The sequence below is a fragment of the Brassica napus genome, chromosome A7, assembly GCF_020379485.1.
Source record: "Brassica napus cultivar Da-Ae chromosome A7, Da-Ae, whole genome shotgun sequence".
NCBI lineage: Eukaryota > Viridiplantae > Streptophyta > Magnoliopsida > Brassicales > Brassicaceae > Brassica > Brassica napus.
Window position 1 is genome coordinate 13,582,962 of NC_063440.1, and position 15,964 is coordinate 13,598,925.

Here is a 15,964-nt window from a genome sequence, read left to right on the forward strand (position 1 = left end):
ACTATATGGACCCAAACAACGTAGACCCATAAGAACATTATACTTTTTTATTTATTTGGATAGCTAACCTGAAAAAGAAAATTGGATAAATACTACAAGTTGCGGAATCTCTCAACTCTCTTTTCCTCCATATAAGGAGCCTATCTTGGCATTCGTTTGTATTCGTAGCTTTGCATCGATCCCTTTTCTTTCTCTGAAATTGTTTCGCATAATATATATCTCACGGTTTTTCCTAAAGAAGCTTAAATAATACAAAGATGGCCTCAAGTTCTATGAGCTCCTCTTGGACGTCTAAGCAAAATAAGATATTCGAAAGGGCTTTAGCCGTTTACGACAAAGACACTCCAGACCGTTGGCAAAACGTGGCCAAAGCCGTCGGGAATAAATCGGCAGAGGAAGTCAAACGTCACTACGATATTCTCGTTGAAGATCTCATGAACATCGAGCAAGACTTAGTCCCTTTGCCTAAATACAAGACCGTCGATGTTGGAAATAAATCAAGAGGCATCAACGATTACGATTTGAGGTAAGATCTTTGTCTCGTTTTTTTTTTTTGAATTATTAGTTGTTTTTTAGAATCTGTGGTCGTTTTTTTTTGTGTGAATTTTACTGTGGCTTAGACTAAATCTATAGATTCTACTACATTCGTTTTGTGATTTCTAATGTGCGTAAACAGAATAAATGTTTAGTGAAAAATTGTTCCAAGTTTGAAGGTTATTGGACTAACATGAATTAGTTTTTGTGGTGAAATAATAACATTAACATTAGCAATGAACGTTGGATTATATAATAATATTAACATAATATTATTCTATATACTAAAATAATAGTTAGAATAATAAGAGACATGCAACCACACGCACCATCCCCTATAGTTTTGCATTCTCATTAAAGGTAAAGGAGTCACATGAAATCTAATCTTCCTTGTACATCATCACATGCACATTGTCTTCCATTGAATCTTATATACGTATGATAAGATAATGCATGTATAATATTTAAGTATGATCATATAGATAGCCGTCATTAGTATATAAATAGGTAAAAGTGATTGTAACTTTCTACTGGTCGGTGATCGACAAAATTGTTACTTTCGAAAAAGCTTTTATTAAACAAATCCTTTTTAAATATACTCTATTGCAGGTTAATGAAGAATATGAGGATCCAGTGAAGTCTGTTACATTGAAGCAATAGTGCTATAAAAGATTCAGAGCGATATATTTCCTTATATCACACACTGATGATCATTGATCAGAACTTATCTTTTCATTGTGCCACGTAATTACTTATTTAACCTTATTTTCACATCAAATGAGCCAAATCATGTTGCTATTGTGTTATTGTTTCTAGTTATTGATTATTATATATTTTTGCCAATTATTGTGTTTGATTTTCGATGGCTTTAGCTATCAATATAAACTAGTTTACACTGAGAGGTGGTCTCTAGTTTTCCACGTAGTAAAACATGTTGTGTACAAAAAACTTGTTGTGTACTATTGGCCAAAAACTTGAGAAACAAATTTGTAGCTATAAAATAGTAGTTCATCTCCAACCCAAACCTATTTTTTCCTCTATAATTCCCACAAAAATAGAGTAACTCTATTAGAGCATCTCCAAAGGCACTCTATTTTTTCCTCTATAATTTACACTAAAATAGAGTAACTCTATTATAGAGTTAAATTTGCTCCAATGGTTCACTCTATAATAGAGTTACTCTATAATAGAGTGAAATATAGAGTAATCCTATTATAGAGTGTGATTGGAGATGGTCTTATAGAGTAAGTTTTACTCCAATAGTTTACTCTATAATAGAGTTACTCTATTATAGAGAGAAAAATAGAGAGATTTCATTTTTTCACTCTATATTTGGAGTGAAAAGGTGAAATCCCTCTATTTTTCCCTCTATAATAGAGTAACTCTATTATAGAGTAAACCATTGGAGCAAAACTTACCTTATAATAGAGTTACTCTATTTTTGTGGGAATTATAGAGGAAAAAATAAGTTTGGGTTGGAGATGCCCTTAAGGTAAACATGAAATGAAATTACATGATGTATAAATTAGTTTTGTAATAGTTTATAAATTATGCATGTAGTATATCCAAATAAAATAGTTTTTTTTTTTTTTTTTTTTTTTTTTGACGTCAAAAGGCCATTCTATTACTCAAGCTTGAGGTGGTCTGGGTAACCAGACCGGGATAGAACAACCAATAAAATATAACTCCCTATGGAATGATCTAGCAGTCTTAGCTAAAAAATCTGAGAACTGATTTCGCGTTCGTGGAACATAGGTGATATTGAACTCCGGAAAGCAAGTCTTGAGCGTCTCAATCCTTTCCAGCTCCGTCGCAAAACTTGGCCAAGCCTGGGGCTCTTTTAACATTGCAATCATCTCCTTGCAGTCCGTTCCAAAGCTCTGGCATGTCGAATGTTGGAGCATGTTCTCCATTGCCCACCGCAGTGGTTCCAATTCTGTATGCAGGGGTGACTCGCGCCGCGTGAGATTCCTTATCCCCATAAGTTGGGTGTTCCCACCACTGTCCATCCACACCCATCCGCATCCACTGAAATGAGCTTCAGCCGTCCAGGATCCATCTATCAAACAAATATTACCCAAGCTTATGACTTGAGATTCCTCGGATCCATATAAAATAGTTTTAAAAACTAAAATCAAATGTAAATAATAGATTAAATATAATAATGTTCGATCTCCATGTATCACTTCGGACAGTCTTCCAATAATATATGTATCTTAGTTTTTTTTATAAACATCTAGAATTGAATATACTAGAACTCAAATAGATAAATACTACATGCAAATGTAATTAAATACAAGATTTGTGATTCTTTAAACTTTAATGAAATTTATAATATGCATGTCATTTGAAGAAAATGAAGAAAATAATAATTAAAAAACAAAAATTATTGATATGACAGTATTAGACTATTAATTTATTTTTTTAGATTTAAATTAATTTTATAATATTTTTGCTTATTTATTATGTTATTTTTGCTTAAGTTCTTATTTGGTATTAAAATTAATCAAAAAATTTATTTTCATGTCGGATGAAAATGAAGCTGGAGAATTTTTAATTATTTATACTATTCTTTGCGAAGTGATTTTTCACATTCGAAATCTCTCATTAAAAATTATAGTGGTCAAAGTTGTTGCTACCCTTGATTAATAATTAACTTATTTTATCATTTAAAAAAACTAACTAATGGTTTTATTTTTTAACTAGATATATATATATATATATATATATATTATTTATCTTTCTGTTTTAATTAATTTCGATTATCACAACAAATAATAATTTTTAGATAATGATAATATAAAATTCATTTTCGTTTAATTCAGTTAATATGTATACAAATTTGTTTATACTATTTTTGGATTATTATTATTATATAAAACGAAATGTATATTATATGATATAAAAATGTTTATACAAAATATAAAATATATTATATACATATATTTTCCATGATAACGAATTGTTTCACAAATTATGATTACATTAAATTTCAGAAACTATAATTAACATAATTATTGTTTAATGTTAAACTGTCCAAAACAGTATAATATAATACGTCCACATTATTACTTCTAAAAAAACTAAACTCAAACAAACATAATACATCATAATTTTTTTCAATTGCTCGATAAGTGTTGGTTCAGTCAAAGCATATTTGCTTTGATTAAAGATTCTTCTAATTTTGTATGGATAAAGGTCCAACAATGTGTAAACAATGTTTTAAATTTTACATAGAACTATGAGAGATATTCAACTGTTATAACATTTTAGTTGTAAGTTATGTCTTCTATGATGATTTTTGCTGATTTTACCCGTCATAAAATAAAGATAATAGAGTTGAATTGTGATGATTTTTGAATTAATAATAAACTTTTGTAAAATCCTAAGTTAATTATACTTTGTTAAAAAAATGATATTATTTTATATTTTTAGTGGTTTATATTATTATATTTATATATGATTATATATTATAATTTATTAACCTGCAGTTTAACAATGTTGACCTAGGTTAACTCGTTGACTCAGCTGAGAGTAATATGATTCAGTATTCGTGTCAGATTTAAAAATATTGGTGTGGTGTGTTTATTGATGGAAATAGTTGTATTGATTTTATCTTCAATATATAAATATAAATATATGTGTCCCAATGTTTAAAATGCATGAGCTTAAATATCCCTCTAATCGTACCTTACAATCAACTAACTAGATTTTGACCTCCATATATGTGTGGATAAATTTTTATTTTATAAATTTATAATTTTGATATATCATAAATGTTTTAAATATATGATTTACATTTTATTGTTATATAGTGTGTAACTCTATAATCTTATTATCTATGTTTCTTATTCGACATTATTTATATATAATTATTTTTTATACATTTTACTTTGTTATTAATTATTATTATAAAAAAAAAAAAAATTTGAGTTCGGTATAATAAATTCATAATATGAAATAATCAAATAGAGAAACTCTTTCAATATATATATTTTTAAAAAATTTCCACAGTTTGCATACAATATATTTTTAAATTTTATTTAATTATACTATGAACGGATATTTGTTTAGGATAATTTATATTTTCATGTTGTGTTTAAAAATATACTTTAGCATTTCTATTATTTTAGTATATTGTGAGATTTTATAAGTAAATACACTGTTCAGTTTAAGCAATTTGGTTCGATTATCTTAGTATATTTTATACATATAGGATCTATCACATTATTTTAGTATGTTATTTTAATTTTAGGGTTACTTTTGAGCTGATCTTGAGTTGTTGTCATCGCCGACTGTGCTTTTCTATACTTCATGTTTCCGGTTTACTTCCGGTGGAACGCCGACTAAACCGTTCGGCGATGATTTTTCAATGGGTGAAGTTAGGTGACGTCTCTGCTCCAAAACATATGTCCTTCTTGGTTGGTGTTTAACACATGTGAGCTTTCGTGGCTGATCATTGTTTTATTTTAGCCGTCTTTTTTTTCTGGGTTTTGGACCTCTTATATATTTTTTTTATTTGTCTTTTTGGACCTTTAGTTGTAAATGTTTGTCCTCCATTAATAATACTAGATGACAAAGAAAATAAGGAAAAAAAATGTTGATCATACATAAACATGGCCTAGAGTCTAGAGACCAAAATGATTGTGTGTTGGTGGATGCACCAAAAGCTCAAGTCAACCGTAAGATACGGACCAGTTATCGACCACTTAATCTCATGGAGGTCACCACGTAAAGACCTAATAAACGCATTACAAGTGGCGAGATTTGAGCTCCTCAAACCGACCTTTCACCTAAAACTCAGCGCCTCTTCCCAGAGCTGTGAGATAGGACGGTCCCAAATACGCACGCCTCACTCGGCACGTGCTAGTGTTGCTGACTTGGTGCAAAGTGAGACGTGGTGGGCCATGAGCTATTGTTAAGCCGAAAAAGTGTCAATTTCGACCCTAATAATTTAGGTCGTGCCAAATACGACCCAAACAATTGATCAGTGTCAAATACGACTTCAATTCAATTACAATTCGCAAAGCAGAAGATTCGCCGGAGACAGGTATAGTTGATGTACCCTATGGACTGAGTTTGGTTTATGCTTATTTCTTTTGAAACTAGTGTTATGTGTTTACTTCTGTATGTATATATATACAGGCAATGTGTGAGGAGTTGAGTAGAAATGCAGCTGATCTAACATATGAGAATGAGAATCTGAGAAGGGTATGCAAACCCATTCATTAGTGAGCCTGTGAGGCCGTTGTTATTAGCTAGCTAACATTAAATCTGGCAGGCAAAGATTGGGCCTTGAGATAGTTTAGTCTTTGGAGACCATTAACAAGCATTTAAAAGAACAGGTCACACTTTCTATCATACACCATATCACTACCAGAGCACTATTATCTCATGTGCCATCTGTTTTTTTTATACAGGTATCGAAGTCGGTAAAACCAGGGACGAATGTAATGTTTCTCATAATTTGTAATAGCATAATTAACCAGACAAAAAAAAAGATACGATATGATACTATTACTACCTACTTTAATATGCACTTGCAAATATTTTCCCGGATTAAAACCTGAGTGATTAGTTGTTAGACCAATATCCATCTACACAACTCAGCACCTAAGTCGAATCTAATTATGAGACCATTTTGACTCGATTTGGCGAGCGGATTGTTTAGTATGAGTTTCAGAAGAAGGGCTTGAATTAGATTGAGAAATCTGAGAGTCATGAAAACTATTTAAGATCTATGAAATGGCCAGTATTTGGAAGCGTGCATGCAGCTTGATATCGTGAAAATTCAGATCTTTATTCAGGTTCAGGGTCTAGTTTCATTACCTTTCTGATGTCGTCACTATATTTTTTGCGTAGGTTTAAAATTTGGAAGGTTATCAATTTTATTTTCAATAACTATTGATACGCATACGCTTAACTAACCATGGATAAAATAATCTCAGTCGAACCCCAACTAGAAGACGTTGTTAACTTAATTATTGTAACAACGCTGGGTTAAGTAAATTAACACTTTGACATCATTTTTAGTTGGGACTGACAAAATGAAACAAAACCACTCTCAAAATAAAAGCAAAATCATCTAAACTTAACGATAGGTATTGCAAATTGTTAACCGGAATAAGTGAAGTATTGCAAATTTTTATCAAAATATACAGAATAAAAAAATTGTTGGTACAAGATAATAATCATATACCATTAGACACGTCCGTAATATGAAAACGAAACTACTTCTACAAACATGATAATTCTCTATACCTAATTGACGTTAGAAATGAAATTACAAATGACTAATCACAAAAAACTATATAAAAATTCATATCCTTTTAGTCAAAAGAACATTCATATCCTAATCAATTAATTTAGAATATGTCAAAAACTTAATAATCACTCACTCATATCACTTTCAATCTACAGAATTCATCTATAATAGCATATCTATATTATTTTTAATTTTCTTTTGCTACACAATCACAACCACAACTTAAGAGATCCGAACACACCCACACACAGACAAAAAATGATATAAAGGTAGTATAAACTAAATGGAAACCGTCGAGCTTAACATATTAAACCCACAAAAAGTTTGATTGTCTTAAGCAGATTTGCTTAGTTGAGCAACTTGCTGCATTTATCTTTAACCCACTTGAAGCTTTTTCTGAAAGAGCCTTTAAGCTTACCTTCAACAGTGTAAGCTCTGTAACTCACAACTCTTTTCTTCCTCTTTATATCTGGATCCACAAATCCCCATGAAGAAGATGACGATTTTCCTTTCTTCAGATTCGGGTTATCTTCGGGTATCCGGGTCGGGTGATCGGTGTAGGAAGTGCTGTAAGACCTGAGATCTTGCATACCATTACCACCGAGTGAACCTGGACCGTCGGATCTCCGGTCTGATGTTCTACCGTCACCGTACGATCTGGATCTGAAGTCTTCCATATTGGTCTTACACGAACAAGTAGTAGAGGAAGAAGTGAAGGTGGAGATCGAAGGTTTTGTAATAAAAGTCGACGAGTGGCTTTTTTGGTCTTGTTTCTTTCTTTTACGAGAAGGAAAGAATCTTCTGTTTACTTTACCTATATATTTTTTCCTTTTATTAGTTTCTTCATATCTTTGAATGAAGACAACTACTATTGCCATCGAATATTTATAGTAAAAGTTTCTGCAAAATAAAATGAAAATTATTTGTCCAAAAAACAAATAAATAAATAAAATGAAAATTCATAATATCAAAAATTCACATATGTAAATAATACTCAACTAAATACTTAAAATATTTAATAAATATAAATACAATAAAAGACTGACAAGTCAACATGAGGCGCTGAGTCATATGCAGCTGTAGCCGAGTCGGTGGAACGTACACATTAATTTCTTTTTAACTGAATTTCTCTGTTTGACCAATATTTCCACGTGATCTTCACGTGATCCCTTTTGAACATTTTCTCATTTTTTGCCTTTGAATACAATATTTTTTTGTTTGTTGAATTCCTTTGTATAGTTGACTACTTCTAATAGCATTGATTTTTTGATGACATGATGTCAGTTTGTTAAGGTTATTTTAATCAACTAATCATATGATTAAACCGATTTTGACGAATATATATAAGTACAAAATCAAGATCCAAATTTAAAACCCCGTCAACTTTATCAGTGCAGTGGACAGTGGTATCTGTTTATTTGTGTTAGGTTTTTTTAATAGGAGTACTGTATGCTTTAAATAAAGTTAGTTACAAAAGCTGAAAAGTGAAAACTTATAACTTGTCCATGATCTAACTAATTTGGTTACTCTTAACTTAACTAAAAAAAAAAAAAAAGGGTGCTCAAAAAAAAAAAGTCCGTTTCTCCCGTCATAGGCTCGTAGTTATATTAGCCTTTCATATTCAAAAGTTGCATTATCACCTTTTGTGTTTGCTATTTTTTTTTTTGGTTAACATGCTATTTCTCTACAGGATCTGTCAAATAACATTAAGATTCTGAATGGTAATATGTGCGGAACAAACAGATAAGATACTACGATAAAATTTAACTGCTGTTTGTATGAAAAAAATACATGCTGCAGAATAACTGCAGATCGTCTAAAATAAACGGTTCGAAACAAAGAACGAACGGTAAATTGTTTATATTTTACAAACAAAAAAATCAGTAATACTAATATATTTTCTAAAATATATATTTTATAAAAAATATATTTTATAGCTTATTTCATAAATAGGAATATTTTATTTTAATTTTTTAAACAAAATTAAATAAATTATATAATTTATTATAATTCAAAAAATTTATAACTTAATTTATAATAAAAGTATTTTTAGCAATATGTGAAACATAACGAATACAATAAATAGTATAGTTACGTGATATATAAAATATATTTGTATTTTAAAAATTAAAAAGTAAATGATACTAAGCTGTAAATACCAGATTATATTTACAATTATTCAAAGCTATATTTGTTATGATTTTATATATTTATTAATTATTTAAATTTATACTAACTAAATATTAGTAGAGTTGATTGATTAATTAGATAGTACACATATAAATTTCAATTTGTGATTATGTAGATTTATGTTTTAATATCTGTTTAAAAAAAATTGTTTCCAACAGAAACTACCACACCTTATTTGTTTTTTTTTTCAGGTTGAAGTGTGGTTTAGAACAAAATTCATCCCGCACCTATTTTTCTTTATAATTTATAATTGTTTAATTTATGAAAAACAATAGCAATAAAATAACATGAATAGTGACAGCATTGTGTTCCTGCATTGTGTTTCTTATCTCTCACTGATAACATTTATTGCTTTAATGTTCACAGAACTATGAATTTGTACTATATATACATTAATTGACTATTGTAAACTTATTTCTCTTCAAAATTAAAAATAAATTTGATAACTGTAAAATCACAAAGACTTTCTAAACCCAAAGATTAATTTCACGAGGTTTTACATTCGGATCTCATGAAACGTTACTTTGACACTTAAAAACTTACTAGTTTACCAAATTTTTGAACATGGAATGATTATTTTTATAAGAATTAAATGGCTGTTGAATTGTTTTTTCTTTTTGGAAAATGTTTGTTTGATCAGAAAAAATAGAATTCAAAATATTTCGCAAAGGTCGATAGTTGTAAAAACTAAAACTCATTTTTATCCTTGCATCATGTCATATATCTAAGTGAGAAGAAAATCTCTTCGCTGGTAGATATAAAAATTCGGTAAAACTAGTTTGTCTTCTCTTTATATTAGATAAAATTGTTTTTTTAAAGCAAAAAAATGGTAACTATGTCCCTTTATACTAATCTATATTACTTTATGTCCCATTAGACTAATATTTTTCAAAATGGCAGTAATGCCCTTAAAATTGTAAATTTTTATTCCTTTTTTTTTTTTTTTTTTTTGTTTTTTTGTTCCTTTTTCGTTTTTTTATGTTTTTTTTTTAAATCGATTTTTTTTTTCAAAATATAAAAGTTAATATTCCCAAATATTTTGTTTCCATATTTTTAGGAACTGATTTCTTATCCGTAGAATACAACTAATATGCAGAAATCGGTTACTACAATTTTTTAGAATTATAGTAATGTTTAGATTTTGATTTCTACATGTTTTAGATTTATAGTAAATCTGTAGAAGTCAGTTTCTACGTGTTTTAGATTTATATTAATGTGTAGATTTTGATTTCTAAAGATTTTAGAACGATAGGTTAAGCGTGGAATGTGTATTCTAAATATTTTTAGAATACTCCTATTTACGTAGATCACGTATTCTAAACATTGTAGATTCAATGAAAAAAGTGGATTTCGTTTTCTACTTCGTAAAATGCCATTTCTACTTTATTTAGAACATAATTTGAAATTTATAATTTTAACTTTTTTATAACTGGAAAAAATATCACTAAGTTCATATAGGTATTTTATCAAAAGTTACTATTTTTTCAATTTTTTTTGTTTGTAAAACTATTTATTAAATTTATTTTCAAAAATATTAAAGGGTGTTATAGGAAAATATGACACAAAATATAGATTAGTCTAAAAGGACATAGTTACCATTTTTTTGCTCTAAAAAACAGTTTTCCCTAGATTCTTTTAGTTGTTTGTATGATTTATTTGAAAGTTTTAGCATAACAGATTCCTAGGATCCATAATCTATATCGACTTCTTAGCAAAATAAACTAGCACACGAAGTATATTATTTTTCATGCAAGTCATATAAAACATATTCTTTTTTTCATTATCAACTTGATTTAATTAGAGCTGGGCAAATAAACCGAACCCGAAAATCCAAACCGAACCCGATCCTATAAAAATAAATCCGAACCGATCCGAACCCGACATAAATACCGAATGGATCCTGTTTTTTGGTATTTTGGATTATGGGTATTATCCGAACCGAACCCGGACCTAAATGGATATCCGATAAAAACCCGAAACATTTAAAATCACAAAAAGAACTTCTACCAAATATGATCTTAATTCTTAATATGTATCCAAAATACTTTAAGATATTATTGAACTTCTAAAATAATTATATGTTACATGAAGGTTTATGGTGGAATGTGACGGTTGATGCCTGAAGTTTTTAGATTTTGGTTTTGTTTTTATTGAATAATGTTTCTCATTTCATGAGAACTTATTTTTTGTTTTATGATTTCATTTATCTGGTTTTCTTTTTATCACTAACTATGTTTATCTTTCGCTTGATTTTGATTGAATGATCACGTTTGATTTTTTTCTTATTTTTGAATCGATTATACTTATGTTTTGGCTATTAAAATATGTACAAATCATGTATTTTAAATCCGAAGAACCGATTTCATTTATGTTTTAGTTACAAAATAGGTACAAATCAAGTATTTTTAAACCGAAGAACCGATTGGGATCCGAACCCGAAAGTACAATGGGTTATACCGGTTTTTTTAAGATTTACTAACCCCGATCCGAACCCGATAGAATCCGAACCGATCCCGAACCGATCTTTTATATAACCCGAAAGGGATTGATTTTGATAAACCCGAAAAACCGAAACCCGAATGGATAAAACCGAAACCCGATTGGGACTCCGAATGCCCATGCCTAGATTTAATAAAAGATAATGAACAAATGAAACACACCAAAATAAAATGAATAGGCCGCTAATGGGCCAACAATCAACTTGATTTGTTTTCAATCTTTTCATATAATCCTCATGCATCGGGTTACGATATTTCCTTTGTCGTTTTCCTGTTAATTACTAGATTTGGTCTAGCAGTAAATTTCCAAAAACAGAAAAACAAGAAAGAGGGAACTGGTGTAATTTTTTTGGTGAAGTATTTTTATGATTGCAAAAGAAAAACAAATAATGGAAAAGAGAAATAGAGATGTGACGTGAGAGCATCTCCAACCTCCACTCTATTTTTAACTTTAAAATAGAGTTTAGAGTAAAAAATGTTCCAATGGTGCACTATTTCTCACTCTATAATAGAGTGAAAAATAAGTTTACTCCGAATATAGAGTAATTTATTTTTTTTGTTTATCACTCTATTTTCTATTCTAAAATAAAGTACTATTGGAGCAAATTCAAACTCTATTATAGAGTTACTCTATTTTAGAGTAAAAAATAGAGTAAGCTATTGGAGATGGTGTGAGAGTGAGAGAAAAAGGGAGTGATATTGATTTTGTGTGTGTGTGTGTTTACACGAGAGAGAGAGGAAAAACATGGACTACTTTTCCTTTTTGTTTATTATTATTTCTACTGATTCTTGTTACAAAAGAACAATGAAGCATTTATCTATTTATAAGAGTTTCAAGTCGGTTAAACCCAGCTAAAAGACATAATTATAAATCTGACATGTGTCCCGATGATAGTGCAAAAGCCTCTTGACTCATATGACATGTGGGGGTGATAAGGATATTATGAGAGCATGGCAAGTGTCTTTGAAGATGATTAATCACTTTTATAACATTTTCTCTTGATTACTCATCTTCTATTACGTAGTGCCTCGTTAAAAATTTGGTCACGGAAAAAATTCACTGAGACAAAAACCATGAAAGAAAAAAAGAGTACACTGCCGTAATTTTCCCCTAAAAGTAGTGAACTTAGCTTTTTCGTTACAGGTCACGCAAATGCCGCATTCCGATACCGTAGACGTGTTTTCTCTCAGTTGTTGAGTCTCTCTCTCTCCCTCTATCATTTCCTGAGTATTTGATAAAGCTTAAGAACAATGATGAGTGTAAAGAAGGAAATACCAAATGAAATAAAGAGAGTGTGTGGGAATCAAAATCTTTTATGGATTTGTCTCTGTGGGAATCAAATCTCTTTTTTGAATTTTTAGATTTTAGGGTCTAAATAAATTGATTTGGGGGATTCTAATAGGGGTTCGGGTTGGATTTTAATCGATTTGTATTTGGATCTTCGTTTGAGTCGGATTGTACCAATATCAACTGGTTTACTGTTGGTTAATGTTATAAACCATTAAAACCAACCTAAATCTCGGCTTGTGTGGAAACGGGTTTCGATCTTTCGGGATAGGGAATAATGGTTTTCAACTTTTCATACTTAAATTGTATGCAATTAGGCCGATGTTGAAAGATTGTATACTTTTGTTACTATATGATAGTTATGGTGTAGAAATAGGTAGTTAACCCAAAAAAATGCAACTTTGGTGGAATTAAGAAAAGAAGCATTATACCAACACATGAAAAGCGGCCAATCTCGCAGCGACGCTGAACTTAACCAGAAATCAGTTCTGATCAACTAACCGTACTACAGTAGACAACAAAAGTAAGGTCTTGTGCTCATAAGTTGCAAGTAAGAGGAGAAAGAAGAAACTATCCTTGTGTGACACTTGTCAGACTATGTGTTAGACAACACTAAACAGAAACAAAAATTTCAGCCTTTACAAGGAAATTAAGACTCTGTTTATCTGTGTTTGAGTATATATATATATATATATATTTTTTTTTTCTAAATTTCAGCTGCGTTGATACTAGGAAAACCTATTAAGCTCTTGGTAAACAAACAACACTACGGCTTCCCAGACTTATGATTACACGAGTTAGATTTTAGCTAATCTAGTGCTGCTTACCTGAGGAAATTGAAAGTGCAAGATGGGTCTGATAGAAAGAGTAACATGTACAAGTACTATGTTTTATTTATTTCACAAAGAACTATCGCAGAATAATAATGAGCTTTTCTCTTTACAAAGGAAAAAATATCTGTCTTCACTGCACTAATAAAAATCATAGCAATAACAATAAATCCCCAGTCTCTAAACTTAACAATCCATCAGTAAAAAGTAGTTATACGCTCATTGTGGAAATGCAATGAGTTGTCCATTTGCTTCACTCTTACCAGCCAGCTTTCACTTCCATACGGGACTTTTTTTTTCTTCCTGGGAACCAATTACTTTAATGTATTTCCCTGTTTATCAATCTGGGTTTGACAAAATAGAAGGAAGCCCTTGAGCTTAGTCTAAGAGTCAAGCCCTTGAGCTTCACTCTTACCAACCAGCTTTCACTTCCATATTGGTACTTCATATTGGAAGTAAGCATAGTTTTGTAATCACTAAAAGATTTACAATTGAGTTTTGAGAAGCCGTAAAAAAAATAAGCAATGGTTTTAAAGTACCAATATGAAGATTCTAATCATTTCGAAAGTTCTATAATCACAGATAATCCAAACATAATCACAGATTACCTCCTTAACTTTTCAAAACATTTTTGATACTATAATAAGTAATGATAACCACCGTCTGCGGCAACCGAACCGACGGATACGTTGTTAAATTGAACTAACAGATACAAAAGCATTTGTAATGTCTATTTTCTATTTTCAATGTTTAATTTTGTTATATAAAGCTGTTCTATAGTTGAGTAAGTATTTAAAGGAGGAGATAGCAACTTGCAAACTCTTCAGTGATTGTGTTGAGGATTGGTCTCTTGAAGAAGGTTCATATTTTAAAATTTATAAACTAGATTTCGACCCGCGCAACCGCACGGGTTTTTGTGTTCATTTATTTTTATATAAATATTTTGCTTTCAATTCTAAATTGGTATATATTATAATATATATGTGTCTATCAATTTTTAAAACATAATAAGTTTACGGTATATTTTTTTCGTTAAATAGATTGTTTCAAACTTTCACATGTATTTGTATCTTCTTTTATATATATATATTTTCGGATTATTATTTCATTATTAAAATCGTAACTATATATATAAGGATTAATAAAATATTGTTTTATTGTCATATTCAAAAATATTGTAACATTTCACAAATTTAGAAATTTTTTAAAAAATTAAACTTTTCGCTTCCTAGATTTATATTATCGAGTAAATAATTAAATAATTAGTTTTTGTTTAATTTTTAAAATAAACTCTATAATTTAAAATTTGTTTTCATTGGTTTAAGGTAGTAAAAATTAATCATTATTAGATAATATAATTTTTGTTATTTAAAAAAATCTTTATAATTTTAAAAGTTAACATCGACAAATATTTAAATAATTAACATATAGAGGTATAGTATTACAATATTAAATTATATCTATTTAATTTATAATATATATATATATATATTTAATGAATTATCAATTGTTTAAATTCAATTATTGATAGCCCAATAAAAAATTCTAGTAGGCCCAAAATTTAAATGGTAAGATTAGAAATTAAATGTAACATGATTTTCTAGTAATAAATCCATTAGGTCCATTTTTTAAAAAATCACACATGAATCAAGGTTGTGACTTCTCTTTTAATATATAAGACTAGATTTTGACCCGCGCTTTCAAAGCGCGGAATTATTTTCGAAACATTCCAAATTTATTTGATATAAATTTGTATTTAATTGTATCTACACTTAGATATTACAAATGAAACATTATATTCAATGTTTTGAAACCCGACCCGACCCGCAGTTAAATTGCCAAATTCAGTGGTTCATATGTAATTCATTTTAGTTTTTTTTTTAAAAACTGTTATTTAAAAATTCTATAAAACCCGTAACAACCGCTAAAACCCGAGATCTGGTTATCGATTGAAATGATATATGACCCAATATGTAATCAGGTTTGATTTAATATTATATTTAGAGTATTGTAATATATATTCATGAACGTTCAGATGAATAGAAAATATATTATGAAATTGATATTCCAATTTTAATACAATTTTAGTCCAACTAAAATTTCATCTTGTTAATGGATTAATATTTGAGTGGATGCATACTAAAAATAAAATAGATTTGAGCATCAATAATGTGTATACGTTAATTACAAATTAATGATTTACGTTTGCAAAAAAATACAATTGTTTATTTAGTTAGTTTATTTTTGTTATTCACATATTATTAGATACTTTTTGATGTTTTGTCTATGGCTTATTTTAAATTTTAAATTTAATTTCATTATTCGCATTAGAAATGTAAATATTTATTATTTTAATTTT

At 29.2% G+C, this 15,964-nt stretch overlaps 2 protein-coding genes across 2 annotated transcripts; one reads left to right on the plus strand and one right to left on the minus strand.

Annotated features, from left to right (window-relative positions):
• On the plus strand, positions 1–1,380 carry LOC106356461 (protein RADIALIS-like 5). Its single transcript, XM_013796217.3, has 2 exons — positions 1–526; positions 1,144–1,380. Exons 1-2 carry the CDS (start codon positions 258–260, stop codon positions 1,169–1,171), a joined length of 297 nt encoding a protein of 98 aa, XP_013651671.1. The 5' UTR covers positions 1–257; the 3' UTR covers positions 1,172–1,380.
• A 5,525-nt stretch (positions 1,381–6,905) lies between these two features.
• LOC106356463 lies at positions 6,906–7,769 on the minus strand. Its single transcript, XM_013796219.3, has one exon. It carries the CDS (start codon positions 7,675–7,677, stop codon positions 7,147–7,149), a length of 531 nt encoding a protein of 176 aa, XP_013651673.1. The 5' UTR covers positions 7,678–7,769; the 3' UTR covers positions 6,906–7,146.
• Positions 7,770–15,964: the final 8,195 nt, after the last annotated feature.

Bases quoted from the DNA above. Each gene is read 5' to 3' on its own strand.
- LOC106356463 (XM_013796219.3), bottom strand. From the start codon at position 7,677: ATGGCAATAGTAGTTGTCTTCATTCAAAGATATGAAGAAACTAATAAA.
- LOC106356461 (XM_013796217.3), top strand. From the start codon at position 258: ATGGCCTCAAGTTCTATGAGCTCCTCTTGGACGTCTAAGCAAAATAAG. The intron at 527-1,143 runs GTAAGATCTTTG...ACTCTATTGCAG, and splicing joins ATCAACGATTACGATTTGAG to GTTAATGAAGAATATGAGGA.